The sequence below is a fragment of the Hippoglossus hippoglossus genome, chromosome 18 (genome assembly GCF_009819705.1).
Source record: "Hippoglossus hippoglossus isolate fHipHip1 chromosome 18, fHipHip1.pri, whole genome shotgun sequence".
Taxonomy (NCBI): Eukaryota; Metazoa; Chordata; class Actinopteri; order Pleuronectiformes; family Pleuronectidae; genus Hippoglossus; species Hippoglossus hippoglossus.
This window is the reverse complement of record NC_047168.1, coordinates 16,228,779-16,248,778: the sequence shown is the minus strand read 5'-3', so window position 1 is coordinate 16,248,778 and position 20,000 is coordinate 16,228,779. Positions and strand designations below refer to the sequence as shown.

Sequence of the window (20,000 nt, the reverse complement as noted above, 5' to 3'; positions counted from 1 at the left end):
TGAAAAATAGTTTAAATAAAGTTGAGAGGAAAATAAAAAGTAAAGAAACATGTTGAGTTTTCTCTGTGACAGATTGAAGAGGATTAACAGACGTGTGTTGAAACTGAACCACAAACACGTGATCTGAATAAACTTCAGTCTAGACGTTTTCATTCCTCCTCTTCAGTCCTTCATCGCCTTCCTCCTCTCGTCTTCCTCAGTCCCTCCAGCATCTCTCCCTCCTCACACTTGTTCCTGTCTTCTTCATCTGAGGTCATGTCCTGCAGGTCGTCCATCTCTCTGCTCCTCTTCCTCCTCACGGTTCAGAGCGTGGACTCGACTCACGGTGAGTTCACAGACGTTCGTCATGATCGTTGTTGCAGCTTCACTCGGAGACAAAAGAGAAACACGCCTCAGACTTGTTCACGTGAGAAACGCAGCCGACGGATCAGAAAACAGCTCCGACAGAAACACGCGTGTTAAAGAAAAAACATTTCATTTAAAAAGAAACTGGTTTTTAGGATTAAAATTAAAGTTTTCCTTTCAATAACTACATCTTTCATTTTCTGATTTCTCAGTATCCAGTTCCTCACATGAACTGTTTCAGATAAATAAAGATAAATGATGAATGTGTGAGAATTAAAAACTGAAACAACAGAAGCTTTAAATATCATTTTAATATACATTTTGCTCACGTTAATTGTTGAGTGCATGAAATGACTGAACGCACCTCTAACTTCCGCCCACCAGCTCGCTTCCTGTCCGTTCTCTCAGGTTTCGGGATTCCAGAGGTTGATGGTTCTGCCGTGGACGACACCTGCAGGTTCCTCCCCGCCCCCTCGCCACAGCCCCACACCCCCACCACAACGACAGCAACCACAACGACAGCAACCACACCTCCACCCGTCACCGGGAAGGTAGAAAATAACAGAACACCATCACCTCAATGATCAACATGTTGAATTAACGCAACATAGAGACTGTGTGTATCGATTACTTTATTTAAATTGTGTTTTATAGCAACACTGTGTAACTGTTACTGATCAACAGCACCGTCCAGATGTTCTACAGGATTTTTCGTACATAATTCATTTACTACACAAATTAATCTTTTTACAGATTTTACAGCAGAAAGTTGCTAAAACTAAGAAGCCTGTTGCCCGGTTGCCCCCAAAGAAACCGCCACCAATCAGGCGACAGCCAGTTCCAGGAGGACCAATCAGGAGCAGCCACCCCAACCCTGCAGCCCGCCTCCTGTACCACCTCCTGACCAATAGCAGAGGACACGCTTCCCTCCCAGGGTTCCACCGCTCTGTGTCTCAGCCGATGAAGAGGAGGGTGGAGGAGAGATGGAGCGACAGTTCTTCTTCTTCAGACTCCAGCGACGAGTCGTGAAATGTTTTTGTTTCTAAATGAAACTAAGATTCATGGAAAAGTTTATACAGTTTTGTTTTAGTTCTTCTTGAGTTGATATTAATTATTGGGACAACACAACCAGTCTTCATTTAAAAAAACTATTTACACATTAATTACCTGTTTTAAAAATGTTTAATCAACAAAAAAAATATGAATTGCCATTAAAAAAACTATACAATGTTTTCGTTGTCGTGTTTCATTTAAGATGCTTAAAAATCATAACCCTATCTTCGTATTTGGTTTAATACACAGACTGTAAATAAAGATGGACGACATAACGGCTCCCAACAGACGTCATCGCCACAAGATGGCAGCGTTTCAAATATTCTGGCTTCATTTCAGGACGTGTTGTATCTTTTCTTACAGTCTCTGATCTTTATTTATCGTCAGTAGTTTGATATATGACACTAATCCCCAGCTGGATTCTCCACGTTAGCTAAATGTATCCACCGCTAACGCTCAATAAAGGAGCATCATTTTATTCATGTGAAGTCGTCACTGTTCAGGTTGACGTTTGTGTATTTCAACAGTTTACAAACAAATGAATTTTCATTGATTAACTGGTTAGAAGAACGAAGCGGGTGTTTCAGGATGGACGTGACGTCTGGTTATACGTCGTTTCTGTGCTGCTGTCGATCTGACGGGGAAACGCAGTCTTTCCTTGTCTCCATGGTGACGCCCTTGTTGTGTTTGCCTGAAAAATCATCGGAACACCATGATTCATCCTGCCTGGATAAATGTATTGTTTCCTTACAAGGTGTTTTTGTACGAACCATCTCGTCCTCTCGAGTTGCTCAAATCTGGAAAATGGACGTCTGACTTCTTTCTGGCCACGACGACACCACTGCTGTTACCGACGTTACAACGATCCGTCAGGAAGGAGCGCTCGCTGATCAAAGTGTTAGCGGACACCTGAGAGGAAGCAGCGGAAAGTTAATCAGAAAACATTTTCTTTTCAGACTCTGTTTTCTTTTCAAACATGTACGAACTGTTACCTTCGATGTTAGTGATGCTGGAACGTGGCTCGACAGAGACGGTTGGACCAGTCGACTACAAACGACACCACGATGCTTTGTTTTATCTACAGACCTGGAAGAGACACAGACTGTATATAAAGACGATCAGTCTTTAAAACCAAACTAATCAGAAACATGAACACGCAAACATATGTTGTACACACAGTGTAATATTATCTCAACTGTTTCATAATGAACCAAAACCATATCTCAAAATAAGACGAGATCTTTAACTTGGTATGAGCAGCATCGTCCAAACTTCCTGATGTGCTGTACGATAAGAGTGAAAACTTTCGTACCTGAGACTGTGGTTTCCATTATGGAAAGCTGTCCCCAGGCTGAGGTGATCACTGACGGCTCGGATGTTGGTATAGATGACAGAGACCGAGGGGATAAGAGTAGTGGAGGACGGGGGGAGGAGCAGAGGAGTGGAGGAAGGAGGAGGAGGTGGTGGAGAGGAATGGAGTATATCTGCAGTGTCCATGTTATGAAGGACGAAACTTCTCTTCGAAGCTTTATGGTCTGGAGTTGATGTAGAAGGGACTGACGTGGACTCTGAGGTCGTGGAAACAGAGTCATTCCTCTCGTTGTCACTTTTCTTCCTTGTCTTCACGGTTGCAGTGGACGTGTTGTTGCCAAAAGACCAAAGCTTTGCCTGAGATTGTCCAATCATAGATTTGGAGTGAGGGACTCTAAAGGATTTTACATCAGACTCGACTTCGTTGCTTTTATGCTTTTCCGTGTTACTCGAGATTCCAGAAAGCTTTGAGGTTTCATTTCCTGAAGACCTGGTTGTTGCACTGATGGACACAGAAAGCGCTAAATCCTCTCTGTTCTCTTTACCTGAGATTCTCAGTGTTTTCAGAATTGACGTGTTAGCTTTAGGGATTTCGCTCAGCGTTGGGTTTGAGGGTGTCCTGGACTCGGAGGCGATCTTGGATTTAGAAGAGCTCTGTGGATGAACACTGCAGAACTCAGAAGGTTCAGGATCTTGGTTGATGGATATTGGCATGTGGTCTCCAGCTGCTCTTTTTGCTGGGCTCGTTTTTAAGTATTTGTGAACCTCTGTTTTAAAACTCCCCTGTTGATTTTTGGTTTCAATCAGTACTTCCACAAGGTCCTTGTCTTTTGGAAGGTCCTCTGAGGGTTTGTTGGGTGCACATGTGGTGTCATTTGAGGGTTTAGCAGTTGAAGTCAAGTCAGTTTTGTATAAGCTTTGATTTGAAGTTCCTTTGGGTAGTGTCATAGTGCTGTGTGCAGGAGGGGCCTCTTTAAGATCTGAGGTATGAGTCCCTGACGGATTGATGGACAAAGACGCGTTGGTTCTGGTCATTTCTGGACCTGAGTTTGAGACTTTTGAACATTCAGAAGTCCTTGTTCGCTCTGTGGTCAGTTGGTTGTTTTGATGTTCTGAAGAATGAAGAATCTCGCATGGCTTGGTGTCAGTAGGTTTGTTGAGGGTGCTGGCCTCAGTGTGGTCGCTGCTTGACGGCTGACATGCTTCAAGTGCTGCTTGGTGGAAGCTTTTCAAAGATAACCTCACATGGTCTGTGGTGGAGCTTTTAGACATTTTGGGAACTCTCAGGTTTGGGTTGTTCCAGCTCTTCTTCATATACTCTTGACTTGACTTTGATTTAGAAGATCTACAGATGTCCATCACATTTTTTTCACTTGACACGGCTGTGTCTGTGCAACTAGAATAGAAGCCAGTGGAGTCTACATCTTGTGTATTCTTTGTGCTTTGTAAATGATCTTCTCTTGGTTCTGGAGAAGCATCTTTCTCATGTTTAGGTTCTTCTGTCTCTGAGTTATTGTCCTTCAGACCTGTTGCCGTCTTGGAGCCTTGAGATGAATCAGTAGTGAGTGTTTTCTCTGATTTAGGGAGTTCCTTCCTTAACCCTGCACCAGTTGATTTTCCTGTTTTACTTTTCATGGCTACTGAAGCTCTTGCTGCATTTTGGAAGACTTTGCCTGTGAACGTCCTGGATTGTTTGTTGGTCATTAAAGGTTCGGAGGTGTTCCGAGTCGTTTTAGAAAACTTTGCTCTTCTTTTAGTTTTCTCCGTCTTCTCTTCTTCCTTCTTGTCTTTCTTCTCTATTTCCTTGTAAACTTTCTCACTCACATCTTCCAGTTGTTTCTTGCCTCTCTGGTTTTGCTCATTCCTTTCTTCCTTTTCGCGTCTTGGGGTTTTGGTTATTTTAGGAAGGTTAGAGTTTTCTCTGTGGTCCTTTTGGATCTTAGCATTTAGCTCATTCAAGAACCTGTATGGATACAAAGTCGTAGGAGGTCAAATGGTTGATTCATCACCACTCGTGGAAAATCAAGCAATAGCTAACAGACATTTCTATGGATGACGAGTGTAAAATTAAAGAGAGATACCTGATGTGGAAAGAGTCTTGTGTGAACAGAGGATGTTCTAACAGTTCGGAACAATGAGCTCGTCTTTCTGGATCCATCTGGAGACAGCTCTGAAAAGATATTACTGATTCTGATTCTTCAGATCTGCAGGGGACTAAAATAATGAACACATTATATTTGGTGTAATGTGCCACCATCCTGTTATTACAACCTCCGGCTGCAGAGGATGCTGTTGTCACTACTCAGTGACATTGTCTTGCTTTACATCAACAAGCTAACTAACTGTAACAGTACCTGTGCCAGGTCTACGGCAGCGGAAGTGACTGTAGGGAAGCGCTGGTTCAGCAGGACTTGACCATAACATTCAGGCAACCTGACTCCTGAGAAAACAGGATTCCTGTAGAACAACTCCTGGTGGTGAGCTGTCAGGTTACCTTCAATAGAGAAATGAGAACTTAACAGAACAGTTGTGTTGAATAAAAAAAGTAGATTTAGCATCATTTTATCTGAGAAGTTATTCGGTTCTTACCAAAGCACCTGATGATGTGGTAAATCTGGTCAAGGTCTGAGTCTCCGGGAAACAGAGGCTGACCTGTGAACATCTCTAATAACAGACAACCGACAGCCCACACGTCTACTGGTCTACACACAGACACACACACACACACACACACACACACACACACCTGTTAACATCTCTAACAGATCCAACATCCTCAGGTCTACATGTAAACACTTACTTTCCATATCTGATGTCTCCCACCAGCAGTTCAGGAGCTCTGTACCAGCGAGTGGCGACATAGTCGGTGTAGACGTCGCCTACTAAGGTGCGGGCGAAGCCGAAGTCGCACAGCTTGACCACGCCCTCCTGAGAGATGAGGATGTTCTCTGGTTTAATGTCACGGTGGATGATCTGTGAGGAACAAAACCCAGAAAATACTCAATTATGTTATTATTCATCTGATCGCCATGTTGAAAACTCATTGAACATCATTCTTCATCTTCTTCGCGTGTTACCTGCAGTTTGTGTTGGTTCAGGGGGAAATGAACCCTCTAGTGGCCATGGTCAAAAATGCAGATCTATATTTTTTTATACTAAGACCAGTGCTTCACTTTATTTGCGGAGATATATTTTGAAAACAAAGTGACAGCCGTACCTTACACAGATTATCTGTGTTTCCAGCGCTACCTGACGCTAACCAGTTTGATGCTAGACTCAAATTTTGCATCATTCGCGTCACCTGGGGTGAATGACATTTACGTCTGTTCCTGTCTTTACATTGACTTTGACAAATTAGCATTGCTACTGGTGTGAAGCATGAGACCAGTTCAGGGCCAGCGTGTGTCCTCACATTCTGCTGGTGGCAGAACGCTGTGGCCCTCAGGACCTGGTACAGATACTGACGGCTGGTGTTCAGGTCCAGTCCACTGCGGTTGTGCTCCAGATCATCGAGGAGAGTCCGCTCCACAAACTCAAACACCAGATACCAGCGCCGGCGACGCTTCCACACCTCCAGAAGGTTCACCAGGTTGCCGTGACGAAGTTGCTTCATGGTTAGAAAGATGAAAAATTAGAAATCAAAAGGTTTGTGCAGGTAAAGCTGAACGTGGTCACTAACGTGTTTTACAGTATTTGTATTATATTCTAAATCAAGAAGTGAAGGTCTCTCGTCTCAAAGACGTCAGCTCGTCAGGTTGTGATTGACGAGCTGCTTTGTGTCTCAGGTTTCAGGCTCATTGATTGACAGGTACCCTGAGCAGCTTGATCTCCCTCAGAGCGATTTTCTTCACCGTCTTGTCATCGTCTGAATCCACAAACTTCTTGATGGCAACGAGTCGGCCCGAGTCCCGATGACGGCACTTCAGCACCGAGCCGTAACTCCCCTCGCCAACCAGACCCAGAGACTCGTAACGCTCCATGATGTCACTCTGGAGGGAGAGAAGAAGAGGAAACTCTGAACCATCAACACAGATCAACTTTCAAACAACATCACTGCACACACAGCACCTCCACCTGTCCAGCTGTTTGTCTGTGAACTGGTTTACGCACAAACTACAGGACACGTTTCCAGTAAACTTGGTGGAAGGATGTTTATCCTTCCACCAAGTTCCAGGAAGTTTTTTTAACTTTCTTTAACACTTATAGTTATTTTTTCTATTTTCTTGTGAATACAACTGTTTAGTTTTATTTCATCACTGTAACATTTCATGTGTTACACAGAAAATGACACACACACTGAGACACAGGGTCAAGTTGACATCTCTGGTGACTGTATACGCACACACACAGACACACACACACAGACACACACACACACACTAACCTTCCATGGGAATTCCTCTTTACTCTTTAATCGGAGCAATGATCTTCCAACGTAAACACTGAAGTAATGCCTCACTGTCTGTCTGTGTGTGTGTGTGTGTGTGTGTCTGTGTGTGTGTGTCTGTGTCTGTGTCTGTGTGTCTGTGTGTGTCTGTGTGTGTGTGTCTGTGTGTGTGTGTCTGTGTCTGTGTCTGTGTGTCTGTGTGTGTGCGTATACAGTCACCGGAGATGTCAACTTGACCCTGTGTCTCAGTGTGTGTGTCTCATTGTGTGTGTGTGTGTGTGGGCATCTGCAGTTACCTGCTGTCACCTGACCTGTTGCCATGGTAACATCCCCCCCGCCATGCTCCACACAGAGGACAGACTCCTCCCTCCAATGTTACATCATCAAAAACATCATTTATTGTAAAATTGTATTGTCACATGTTTCACATTAAACCAAGAAGACTGAAAATAAAGATGAAATGACGACTTCTTAGAGTGAAAAACCTGTACATCGCCCCCTGGTGTCTGGCTGCAGTGTCGGTCCTAAACCCTGCCTCCTCCATGTTAGCAGATGGGACATGAACCAAACAGAGCCTGTTCTACCTCGTTCACACAAGATGGTTGACTCTTTCACGAGACAATAAGTTCACAAAGCACGAATGAATGAAGAAGAAAATTATATCTGAAAATACTTTATTAAGAAAATAGTTATTTCCAATAACAAAACAGTCTAAACAATTGAAACTATTGTGTGTTTTGTTAATCTGGATTTTCTGCCGTGTTTCTTATTTCCTGCAGCAGCTCAGAGAAGGTCGGCCGACCCAGAGGCTTCTACACCACCACGGAAGAAGAAGAAGAAGAAGAAGAAGAAGAAGAAGAAGAAGAAGAAGACATGATGTTGTGGTTAACAAAAGTTTTGTGAAAATGTTTTAAATTCATAGTTGGCGTGATGAGAACATGCGGATGAGGACCATGAGGTGGTTTCTGTGACGTACCTCGTGCCAGCAGCGGTACATGATGGCGTACAGCGGCTGCAAGGCTCGGTGAGGTCGGTACAGACGGATCCCTCTGGTGATGTCATTGACCACCTCCGAGTTGGAGCGGTTCTCGAACGGCGTGCAGCCCCCGGAGAAGATCTCCCACATCACCACACCTGCACACAGACACGTTTAAAATTCATTGAACGTTGCTGCTGTGAAAACAAAGTGTGTGTTTCCTCACCGAAGGACCAGACGTCCGACTTGCTGCTGTATTTGTTGTAGTGCAGAACCTCAGGAGGAGACCACTTCACAGGGAACTTAGAACCACTGGAGCTGGTGTACTGGTTGTCCAGAACGTACCTGGAAACAAAAACACCACCATACTGAGGAACTGAAGTATAGTAAAGATAGTAAATATTTAGAACTCATAACTCTTTGTAACATATCTGATGTTCTACTTCCTGTGTTGATTTAACCAAGAGGTCAAATGAGTTTTACAGTTCATTCCATTTTATTGTTTGGACAGAGCAAGGCTAGCTGTTTCTACCTGTGCTAAGCCAAGCCAAGCCAAGCCAAGCTAAGCTAAGCAGCTGGCTCCGGCTTCGTTATTTAGCGACCGTTTTGAAGAAAAAGATTTCAATAAGAAAGTCGTAATTTTAAAGCTGTAATTCTACGAGAAAAACCCGAGAAATAAGTCGTGGTGTTATGAGAGTGAATGAAACGCACCTGGTCATTCCAAAGTCGCTGACCTTCACCACGTTGTGTTCGTTGACCAGACAGTTCCTGGCCGCCTGCATGAGAAGACCACAACCAGAAGATTAACGTAAAATCTGCACGTTACCAAGGAGGAGAAATATATTATATATATTTTTTATTTGAATGAAATCAACAATTGTCACAGACTTGAAATAAAACCTCCTTCAGCTCTTTTTTACACATGAGAGCTAACGATAATAAAAGAAATAATCTAATATTTGATCATGTTTGATTAATTACATTGTTGTTGTTGTTACATGTGAGGATACAAACACTCAGTTGTGTTTTATTGTTAATGTCTTAAATGTCAAATCTTTAAAACGTTGGATTAGTGATGAATCTGCAGAATATGAACCAGGTCTCTGTGGATGAAGCTCTGCGCCTCCAGGTATTCCATCCCCTCACACACATCCTGACACATGGACACCAGCCACGCCTCCTTCAGAGCCCCGCCCCTCTGCCGCAGGAAGTTCAGCAGGCAGCCGTTCTCCATGAACTCGGCTACGATCAGCAGGGGGCGCTGCTGCAGGCAAACTCCGTACAGCTGCACCAGCTTAGGGTGGCAAAGTCTCCTGCAACACACAAACACACTTTCACCTCCTGTTTCCACCAGAAGGAAGTTTCCTGCCCTCGCTCCCTCGTCTCCTCCTTCCTTACATCATGACCTTGGCCTCCTCGATGAAGTCCTCCTCCAACATGGCGCCCTCTCTGATGGCCTTGATGGCCACTTTGTGCTGCGCCCTCCACTTGCCCAGCCTCACCAGACCGAACTGACCGCTGCCCAGCTCCTTCATGAAGGTCAGCTCGCCGGGGTCGATCTCCCACTTCTCTGAGAGGGGAAACAGATCAGGTGGGGCTGCAGCACCCTCTACTGGTGAGGGGCTGGAAATGCAATAACTCGCATGATGTTGATACATTTAGATTTTACATAAAACATTTAGTTTCCTGTCTGTTGTGTAAATTGTGTTGTTTTGGCCATTTCACTGAATGCAAACCTGTGGAATGTGACCAGTGGTGTAAACAACGTACAACAACTACAACTCAACCTGCCGACACATACGAACAACTGTACAGAAAAACATATTTAATCACTGCAACAAAGTAAATATGAAATAAAGTAAAATAATAACTAAACTGCTTAAACTACATTTACACAGAATTTACAACATTTTTACATAAACATGGAGACGTAACAAAATAAATGAACATGTTTCATTTAGTCCCAGTTGATTCAACTCTTATAGGTTTTAAGTAAATGCATTTCTTTACCTGAGCTGAATCCTGATGTGGCAGGTACACAACGTCCCATCGGCCCCACAGCATAACGCAACCTCGTCACCAGACCTGCACACACACACACACACACACATCAGGTGAAGCATGACTTGTGTGTCTGCAGCAGAATTCACGTGTGTGTACCTGCTGCGTTATGTTCATGGTAGTGAATGACCTCGGCGATGGAGCTGAACGTGTGTTTCTCAGCCAGGAAGAATTGGGCCATGTCGCTGATTTTTATCTGGTAATGTCTGATATCTCCTCCAGCACTGCAGACACACACACACACACACACACACACACACACACACACACACACACACACACAGTGTGTCAGTTTACAGGTTTTTAGTTCATTTATTGAACCTTCAGATGCAGAGACCCACCTTAATGTTTTTGTGTAAACGGAGACCGTGTAGACGCCTTTCTGACTCGACTCCCGCACAACAAATCCTCCCTCTTTGTCCTGGAACCACAAATAACTGATGTTTGTTTGATTTCCAGGTTTTTATCACGTCCGACAAAAAAAAAGATTTATCAGAGAATCAGATAATTGTTGATCAGGGACATGAAGACGAGTGTAAACCTCTTGTCTCAGCAGCTGCTCCGCTTCTGTCCTGGTGATGTTCTTGCAGTACCACCTCCAAAGAGAACAAATAGAAATAAATATAATAAGAATAATAACTATAATATTAATACAAATTATAGTTATTGTCTCATGATCAGTACGAATATGACAGTTTTTTAAATTTCAATAAAACCACAATTTGAATAACACATTGAAATAAAATGAAAATTGACATAAAACTTACGTATTTGCCTCGATTTGGTTTTTCTCTGTCACATAGTTACTGGGGATGAAACCTTTATTCCTGACAGAAACACAGTGGAATCATTAATAATCTTAATTATTACACTACAATCCAAAATCTTCAAATTTTACACTATTATACTATTTTAATGTTATGTTTTGTTTTGGAGTAACTGCCTTTTTCAAAATGTTAATGTCAGATATTGACATTTGCAATAAAATGATCCTCTATTATGAAATTTGACGTTACAGCAGCAAAGCTGACGGTAAAATTAAGGAACATCTGTAAAAACTACAAAATATCTGAACTCATTCATGAGACCAATTAATAAAGTGTAAAACAATAATAAAATAACGTGAAAGTTGTGTAGAATAATTATTAAATTGGTTCTTACCCGTGTTTGTCCTGCGCTCGCCACCACAGCTGGTCCTGTTTGTGAAGGATGACGTACTCGTCTCCCTGCGGACGCAACACACGTCATCACACGACATCACACGACATCACACGACATCACTCGACATCACACGACATCACACGACATCACACGACATCACACGACATCACTCGACATCACTCGACATCACTCGACATCACACGACATCACACGACATCACACGACATCACACGACATCACTCGACATCACACGACATCACACGACATCACACGACATCACACGACATCACACGACATCACACGACATCACACGTCATCACACGACATCACACGACATCACTCGACATCACACGACATCACACGACATCACACGACATCACACGACATCACACGACATCACACGACATCACACGACATCACACGTCATCACACGACATCACTCGACATCACACGACATCACACGACATCACTCGACATCACACGACATCATACTGACGTCTCCACGACTCTGTGTGTAGCTCAGACCACACACTGTAAATAAAGATGGACGACATGACAACACTTCCTGTGGAATCCACCAACCTAAACCAAAAATCTTCAGCTTACAGTTCATTGTAGATTTTATTTTAAATGTTCCTGTTGTTGCAGTTGAACGTGTTAATTAGTTTGTGTGTCAGTGTTTGTACCTGTTTGAGTGTGAGGTCCGTGTCCTCCTCGGCCTTGAAGTCGTACATGGCGACGACCATCAGCAGCCCCTCGCCATCACCGTCCTCGTCGTCGGGCGGAGGAAGAGGAAGCTTCCTCCTCGACCTGTCGACCTGAGAGAGAAAGGAAAATGGTGACGTCTTTGTTCACCTGCTGTTCTCTTGAAAACGTGCTCACGTACCCGACAGGCGCGTCCTGGGTATCGTCTGCTCTGGAAACACAGCAAGGTGCTTCCCTCCAGCTCCATACGGGTGCTGATCTCCCTGAAGTCAGTCAATCAATCAATCAATCAATCAATCAATCACAATATTCATGGTTCTACCTGCAGCTGCTGAATAAATACAGAAATATATGAATATCTTTCCTCTTTGTCTGGTTATTATATTTTGAAGGGATGTTGCACAGGAAGTCTTCATGTTTCCTGTTTATTATTGATCAAAGTCATGTTGATGCAGGAGTCGTTACCTGGTCTGAACTTCACAGCAGCAGCAGAAGAGCGAGTGGATGGAGTCATCTGGAGGAGGAGGAGGAGGAGGAGGAGGATAAAGGATAAATTACATCATAATGAAATGCCATTATTACAATATTAGCATCGTGGAGGTTGTGAGGATCTGAGGATGTGAGGATGTGAGGATGTGAGGATGTGAGGTTGTTGGGTTGTGAGGTTGTGAGGTTGTGAGGATCTGAGGTTGTGAGGTTGTGAGGTTGTGAGGTTGTTGGGTTGTGAGGTTGTGAGGTTGTGAGGATCTGAGGTTGTGAGGATGTGAGGATGTGAGGATGTGAGGTTGTGAGGATCTGAGGATCTGAGGATCTGAGGTTGTGAGGATCTGAGGTTGTGAGGATGTGAGGTTGTGAGGATCTGAGGTTGTGAGGTTGTGATGATCTGAGGATGTGAGGTTGTGAGGATGTGAGGTTGTGAGGTTGTGAGGTTGTGAGGGTGTGAGTATGTGAGGTTGTGAGGGTGTGAGGATGTGAGGATGTGAGGTTGTGAGGTTGTGAGGTTGTGAGTATGTGAGGTTGTGAGGATCTGAGGATGTGAGGATGTGAGGATCTGAGGATCTGAGGATCTGAGGTTGTGAGGATCTGAGGATGTGAGGATGTGAGGATCTGAGGATCTGAGGATCTGAGGATGTGAGGTTGTGAGGATCTGAGGATCTGAGGTTGTGAGGTTGTGAGGTTGTGAGGATGTGAGGATGTGAGGATGTGAGGTTGTGAGGATCTGAGGTTGTGAGGATGTGAGGATCTGAGGTTGTGAGGATGTGAGGATGTGAGGTTGTGAGGATCTGAGGTTGTGAGGTTGTGATGATCTGAGGATGTGAGGATGTGAGGTTGTGAGGTTGTGAGGGTGTGAGGGTGTGAGGTTGTGAGGATGTGAGGATGTGAGGATGTGAGGATCTGAGGATGTGAGGATCTGAGGATGTGAGGTTGTGAGGTTGTGAGGGTGTGAGTATGTGAGGTTGTGAGGTTGTGAGGTTGTGAGGATCTGAGGATCTGAGGATCTGAGGATCTGAGGATCTGAGGATGTGCGGATCTGAGGATGTGAGGTTGTGAGGTTGTGAGGATCTGAGGATCTGAGGTTGTGAGGTTGTGAGGTTGTGAGGATGTGAGGATGTGAGGATGTGAGGTTGTGAGGATCTGAGGTTGTGAGGATGTGAGGATCTGAGGTTGTGAGGATGTGAGGATGTGAGGTTGTGAGGATCTGAGGTTGTGAGGTTGTGATGATCTGAGGATGTGAGGATGTGAGGTTGTGAGGTTGTGAGGTTGTGAGGGTGTGAGGTTGTGAGTATGTGAGGTTGTGAGGGTGTGAGGTTGTGAGGATGTGAGGATCTGAGGATCTGAGGTTGTGAGGTTGTGAGGTTGTGAGGATGTGAGGATCTGAGGATCTGAGGTTGTGAGGTTGTGAGGTTGTGAGGATGTGAGGTTGTGAGGATCTGAGGATCTGAGGATCTGAGGATGTGAGGATGTGAGGATGTGAGGTTGTGAGGATGTGAGGTTGTTGGGTTGTTGGGTTGTGAGGTTGTGAGGATGTGAGGATATGAGGTTGTGAGGTTGTTGGGTTGTTGGGTTGTGAGGTTGTGAGGATGTGAGGATATGAGGTTGTGAGGTTGTTGGGTTGTTGGGTTGTTGGGTTGTGAGGTTGTGAGGTTGTGAGGATGTGAGGTTGTTGGGTTGTTGGGTTGTTGGGTATCTGGGTAGTGACAGAAAGAATCAGATTGTAAATACAAGCAGATTAAACTAGTTTTATCCATCCTTGTTTTTTTCAAAAGTATAACAAGATAAAAGTCACAATATTGTAAAAAAGTTGTAATTTTGTAATAATAAAGTTAGAGTTTAACATTTTGTTGTGAAAGTAGAACTGCTGCAGGTTTCTCTCGTTTGAGTTGATCTTTGTCTTTGTGAGCGGTTTGAGGAGGAGGTCTTTGTCAGGAAACACACTTCCTGTCTAAACAACTTTGTGTGTGTGTGTGTGTGTGTGCGTGTGTGTGTGCGTGTGCAGAGCTGACAGCAGCATCTTCCTGTTGTGTTTCTCTGTTTGTGAGTTAAGACAGAAACACACACACACTCGTGTCAGTGTCAGATCTGTGACAGGAAGCTGGAGTTACCACATTATTCTCCAGAGTTTGCTGATTATCACCTTGACATTTTGGTCAGATATTCATGTTCCTGCTGTATAAGGTGCATCCTCTGACTTGTCCTGTAGCGCCACCAGGAGGTTAAAGTTGTGATGTTTTCAGTGAAACAACTATGTTCTTCTTAGTCAAATACAACAAAACTGGTATCATTTCATCAAGCTCACTTAAACTTGTGTTTAACGCTGATTAGTAGAATTGGACAAAAAAAGATTCCCTAAATTGTTACGATTTCAGAATCACCGCACTGATTCTAGAATGGCTATTTCATTTGTTTACAGGATGTAGCAGCCAACAATTAGCCTGTTAGCATCCGAACGTGAACTGGAGAGATGTTTTTTAGTTTTAATATCAGCTGAAAGTTGCAGGTTTGAAATAAACCACTGATAGTTTATCCATTAGCCGAGCTGCTAACTGCTAAGTGTTATCGTCTATGACCAGAATCTGACAGTCAAATTAAAGATCAATTCTGCTGTTCAGCTTTCACAGTTTCACAAAGTTTCCGTTCTTCTCAGTAGCGTAGATTTGTTGGTTGGTCGTTGTTTCCTGCTGCTGCAACCAAACGTCAAGAAGGTCTCATCTCCTCACCGTGTGCCTGAGACCCCACTGTACCAGTGTTTATCCTGCAGATATGAAAAGATGCTTACTTGAATGAATCATCTTCTCCCCCTCTTCCTCGTCTTCTACTTCCTCCTCAGCAGCTCCAGTCTTCCACGTCAGCGCCGTTTTCTCTGCTATGAGTTTCATCAATGGGACAATGGAGGTGGAGGTGGAGAGAGAGCGAGAACGCAGGTGGGTGGAGGAAGTGAAGATGGTAAAGAATAGAAGATAAAACAACAAAAGAGCACGAAGAAGAAGAAGTTTTCATTCAGACTGGATACAGTTTTAAAACTAATATTTTATATTCACAGTTTCAAAAGAGAATTGAAGATAAAGAGATCGACAGGAAGTGACAATGACATGACTGAAACCACAAAGCATCCGTCTCTACCAACACAAACACACACACACCCACACACACACGTTTGTACTTCTGTCTTAGTGAGGACATAATACATTCCCTAGCCCGTCACTCGAACTTCAACTAAAACAACGAAGCCTCAAACAGCTCATTACAGGTGGGTCAGAAAGTGAAGATGAACCCAAATCAACATCTGACATAACGTCCGCCCACACACACCCTGTCGGCCAATCAGGAGTCAGTCTCAGCTGTCAATCATCGCGTCTCAGCCTGTTTTCATATCATCAATAACTGATTCAAACCAAACTGATCAGAAACACGTGAACAAACATCAGAGAGAGAAGAACTGAAAGGACAGAAACATCTTTACAAACCTTTATTTAACATCTACCATCAACCACCACATATGGCTGCAGGGGGCGCTGTTGATCTCTGTCTCTCTCTTTCTCTCTCTCTCTCTACTAGTGCACGAGGAAGTGTGTGTGTGTGTGTGTGTGTGTGTGTGTGTGTAGGTGGGCTGTGTGTCCACCTCCCTCTCTTCATTTCCTGAATCCTGCTCCGACATGAGCGAACACTAATGACTTGAAAAGTGGAAAATGAAACCTTAAGGTAAGAGACACACTGTGTCTGTGTGTGTTTGTGTGAGTCTGTGTGTGTTTGTGTGAGTCTGTGTGAGTCTGTGTGAGTCTGTGTGTGTTTTGTTACGCAAACTCTGCAGCTTTGACAGAGTCCGTAGAACGAGTCTGACTTCATTGCAAGAAAGAGCTAAAGTGGAACAGAGACCTTCTGTTGTTATATTTAAAATATCTGTGAAACACACAAACACACACACACTGTAGTTATCTATAGGAAGAATCGTGTGGTTATGTTATCATGTTACTGAGACACCTGCCAACAGGTGGATTTAAAGTGACAGGAGTTAAGTCATGTGTTGAGCTCAGAGACTGTATATAAAGATGATCAGTGACTGTATATAAAGATGATCAGTGACTGTATATAAAGATGATCAGTGACTGTATATAAAGATGATCAGTGACTGTATATGAAGATGATCAGTGACTGTATATAAAGATGATCAGAGACTGTATATAAAGATGATCAGTGACTGTATATAAAGATGATCAGTGACTGTATATGAAGATGACCAGTGACTGTATATAAAGAGGATCAGTGACTGTATATAAAGATGATCAGTGACTGTATATAAAGATGACCAGTGACTGTATATAAAGAGGATCAGTGACTGTATATAAAGATGATCAGTGACTGTATATAAAGACCATCAGTGACTGTATATAAAGACCATCAGTGACTGTATATAAAGATGACCAGTGACTGTATATAAAGACCATCAGTGACTGTATATAAAGATGACCAGTGACTGTATATAAAGATGATCAGTGACTGTATATAAAGACCATCAGTGACTGTGTATAAAGACCATCAGTGACTGTATATAAAGATGATCAGTGACTGTATATAAAGATGATCAGTGACTGTATATAAAGATGATCACTGACTGTATATAAAGATGATCAGTGACTGTATATAAAGAGGATCAGTGACTGTATATAAAGATGATCACTGACTGTATATAAAGACCATCAGTGACTGTATATAAAGAGGATCAGTGACTGTATATAAAGAGGATCAGTGACTGTATATAAAGATGATCACTGACTGTATATAAAGATGATCAGTGACTGTATATAAAGACCATCAGAGACTTTATATACTGACAGTAATGCTAATACATTAGCATTATTAGCTTATTAAGTTCATTTGAATATAAAGTTGATCGTCTTTCCTCAGCTTAGCTCCACCCCTCTGTGTTCTGACAACATCCACCAATGGGCTGAGGGTGTGGGTGGGGCCAACCTGAGTTCTAAGATGCTATTGGAGGAGACACTCATCAAGCGCTCTCAGCAGAAGAAGAGGACATCGCCTCTGAACTACAAAGAGAGACTGTTTGTCCTCACTAAGAACAGGCTGACCTACTACGATGGAAAAGCACAGGTCTTTTTATTGATGTTTTGATTTGCTTTTCCGTTCAGGTGTTAAAATGTGGTTCTTCTTCTTAAAGGAATAGTACAACATTGTGGAACATGTACTAACTTGACTTCTTATTGAGATTTAAATGAGACGAAACCACAATACCGCACCGTCAAATTAATATGTAAAAACAGTGAGTGGATTAGCTTATGTTAGCATGAATACAGTTAGCCTGGATCCGTGCAGATGTCACTGCTCTGGTAATAATATGTAATTAACCGATGAAATGTCTTATTGTGAAAGTCTGCTCTTAACACAGACAGAGAATAAAATCTGGTGTTGACGTTTCTATCGACAGAAGAAGTTCAGAAGAGGCTCGATTGAGCTGAGTCGAGTCAGATGTGTGGAAATCGTCAAAAACGGAGGAAGAATCATTCCCTGTCAGAACAAGTACCCATTTCAGGTATCACATATTTTAATTATTATATATTATATGAATCAATTCTCTGTGAGTCACTTTAAATGAATCGTTGAATATTTTAGGAAACCTGCTGATTCACAGGATCCAAAGTTGTGAGCTAAAGAATTTAGTTTGACGCTGCTGATGCTAAAATGAACTTTCTTGAAAACGTAACCACACACGAGGTCAACATCATCCACAGAGACCATGTGACCAATTCAAGAACTGTGATTGGTCCTGAGTTTTCCTCGCACTGTATTTGTTCCGAGTGAATCATGACTGAGGTTCTGATCAATATCTTCCAGGGTGACATCTTTTATTATCATGAGAACAAAAGGATTGAATCCTCACAGAATCTGGAACCAGCGAGTGTTTAATGCTATGAATATTTGATTCTCAAAAATGTCCAGGGAACGATTTGTTGCAGCAGCTGACTAGCTTAGCTTAGCACAAAGAGTGGAAACAGGGGGACACAGCTAGCCTGGCTCTGTCCAAAGATACAAATGAATTTGCATGTTATTGCTGACTCTGTGGATCAGAACTCGACTCAGTAACTTGTTTGACGGGTTAATACTGAAATCTGCAGAGTCAAGAGTGAATGAACCTTGAATATAAATCAATGCAACATTATAATTGAAATAGAAGCATTTTAAAAAGGAAAGTGTTCAACATGTTAAGTTGTACTTATATTTAAATCTGTGTTTTTGTCTAGGTGGTGTATGATACTAACACACTTTATGTTTTCGCTCCGAGTCACGACAGCAGAAGCATCTGGGTCCAGAGCCTGAAAGAGGGTCAGACTCTTTTCTTTCTCTTATGTTCTCAGATACTGTAGATTACACGTCTGTCGATAGTCTGAGCTGCTGCAAACATGCTTTCACGTTTCAAACCACAGATCTGAAACTGGTTTTCACACAGCCCTCGCAGTTTCCTCTGGCGTCTACACGGTGGACATGAAGCTTTCAAGATGTGACTTTAAACTGTCATACACGATGCCCCTTATATTGGTTATTAATCACCTTTTTAATGTTACTTACAATATTAAATTTTGACCCACTCCACTGGAACTGCTCTGTTATCTGTGACAGACGCCTTCAGGGCAGCTGCAGCTCAGTTTGGAGTTCTTATCTTGTTGGACCGATCAGCAGCACCTGAGTGGAGTGAGCTGCACGATGTTATCAGAGCAGGGCGTCCCGGTCTTTCTTCAAGGGCTTCAAGAGGAATAATCTATCCTGAGAACACCCCTACTTCCACAATCATTCCAAACAAGCCTCCACTATGCACCTCTCCATCTTAGATCAAACCTTCCACCTCTGAAAACTGGGACCCATTGGCATTGATGAGCATCATTTACAGAAACGACCCGATATAATCCATCCAAAATGTACTGTCCCAGATGAACCTGGTCCTGGAGTTGGACACAACAAACACACAACATCATTATTATCATAGACAGTTTGTGTAAACAGTTTATTTTTCTGCTTTTCTTTTGTCATATGTGCTAGACCTGGACATATTACAGATGTTGTTCATGTGCATCTGTTTGAAATAAACGTACGTGTGTGTGTGTGTGTGTGTGTGTGTGTGTGTGTGTGTGTGTGTGTGTGCAGAAATAAAAGACAACCCAGAGGTCTTGACCAAGTTTCACCCCCAGTTCTGGCAGGAGGGGGCGTGGCTTTGTTGTCGTCAGGCAGAAAAACAGGCCCCGGGCTGCGAGGAGTACAATCAGTTTGGAGACAGTAAGAAACACATTTGTTTTTCTATAGTTATGAGGACCCTGACACATAACACAGTGTTAGAACCCCAATCCTGCAACAACCATCACAATGAGATCACCAACCAAAGTCAGACCTGAGTCTCTGAACCTTCTAGTAGTTCTTTAAGGTCCTGAGGACCACCCGCCAACAGGACAACGAAGAAGAAGCTGTCACAGCGTTGCCCTGACGACGATGATTTAA

General features: G+C 43.1%; 3 protein-coding genes across 7 annotated transcripts in view; 1 reads left to right on the top strand and 2 right to left on the bottom strand.

Annotated features, from left to right (window-relative positions):
• Positions 1–2,288: 2,288 nt before the first annotated feature.
• LOC117752196 (cyclin-dependent kinase-like 2) lies at positions 2,289–6,689 on the bottom strand. The gene is made up of 8 exons (XM_034569390.1): positions 6,522–6,689; positions 6,122–6,316; positions 5,510–5,682; positions 5,299–5,411; positions 5,064–5,203; positions 4,791–4,879; positions 2,711–4,672; positions 2,289–2,307 (listed from the first exon to the last, which is right to left on the bottom strand). Exons 1-8 carry the CDS (start codon positions 6,687–6,689, stop codon positions 2,289–2,291), a joined length of 2,859 nt encoding a protein of 952 aa, XP_034425281.1.
• A 1,068-nt stretch (positions 6,690–7,757) lies between these two features.
• Positions 7,758–15,401, bottom strand: txk (TXK tyrosine kinase). The gene is made up of 16 exons (XM_034569326.1): positions 15,277–15,401; positions 12,465–12,513; positions 12,181–12,262; positions 11,981–12,112; positions 11,295–11,359; positions 10,901–10,960; positions 10,675–10,729; positions 10,475–10,554; positions 10,233–10,357; positions 10,083–10,157; positions 9,471–9,642; positions 9,169–9,385; positions 8,784–8,848; positions 8,299–8,417; positions 8,073–8,230; positions 7,758–7,908 (listed from the first exon to the last, which is right to left on the bottom strand). The coding sequence occupies exons 1-16, from the start codon at positions 15,374–15,376 to the stop codon at positions 7,837–7,839; spliced, it is 1,626 nt and encodes a 541-aa protein (XP_034425217.1). The 5' UTR covers positions 15,377–15,401; the 3' UTR covers positions 7,758–7,836.
• A 647-nt stretch (positions 15,402–16,048) lies between these two features.
• tec (tec protein tyrosine kinase) overlaps positions 16,049–20,000 on the top strand; it is a 10,694-nt gene continuing 6,742 nt past the window's right edge. For 2 of the 5 annotated variants that reach the window (XM_034569322.1, XM_034569324.1), the window contains exons 1-5: positions 16,050–16,199; positions 17,403–17,606; positions 17,941–18,045; positions 18,755–18,836; positions 19,653–19,781. In XM_034569322.1, the coding sequence (XP_034425213.1) occupies positions 17,481–17,606; positions 17,941–18,045; positions 18,755–18,836; positions 19,653–19,781 (442 nt within the window). In that variant the 5' untranslated portion in view covers positions 16,050–16,199; positions 17,403–17,480. Of the gene's footprint in view, positions 16,200–17,402; positions 17,607–17,940; positions 18,046–18,754; positions 18,837–19,652; positions 19,782–20,000 lie in introns of all 5 variants that reach the window. The other 3 variants (XM_034569320.1, XM_034569323.1, XM_034569319.1) reach the window with 3 other exon arrangements.

Excerpts from the sequence above, each read along its gene's own strand:
- LOC117752196 (XM_034569390.1), bottom strand. The coding sequence starts at position 6,689 with ATGGAGCGTTACGAGTCTCTGGGTCTGGTTGGCGAGGGGAGTTACGGC. Across the intron at positions 6,317-6,521 it reads GGGAGATCAAGCTGCTCAGG|CAACTTCGTCACGGCAACCT; the intron begins GTACCTGTCAAT and ends CTAACCATGAAG. Across the intron at positions 5,683-6,121 it reads CGTTCTGCCACCAGCAGAAT|ATCATCCACCGTGACATTAA; the intron begins GTGAGGACACAC and ends TGTTCCTCACAG.
- txk (XM_034569326.1), bottom strand. The coding sequence starts at position 15,376 with ATGAAACTCATAGCAGAGAAAACGGCGCTGACGTGGAAGACTGGAGCT. Across the intron at positions 12,263-12,464 it reads TGCTGTGAAGTTCAGACCAG|GGAGATCAGCACCCGTATGG; the intron begins GTAACGACTCCT and ends GACTGACTTCAG. Across the intron at positions 7,909-8,072 it reads TGTACCGCTGCTGGCACGAG|AAGCCTCTGGGTCGGCCGAC; the intron begins GTACGTCACAGA and ends GTGGTGGTGTAG.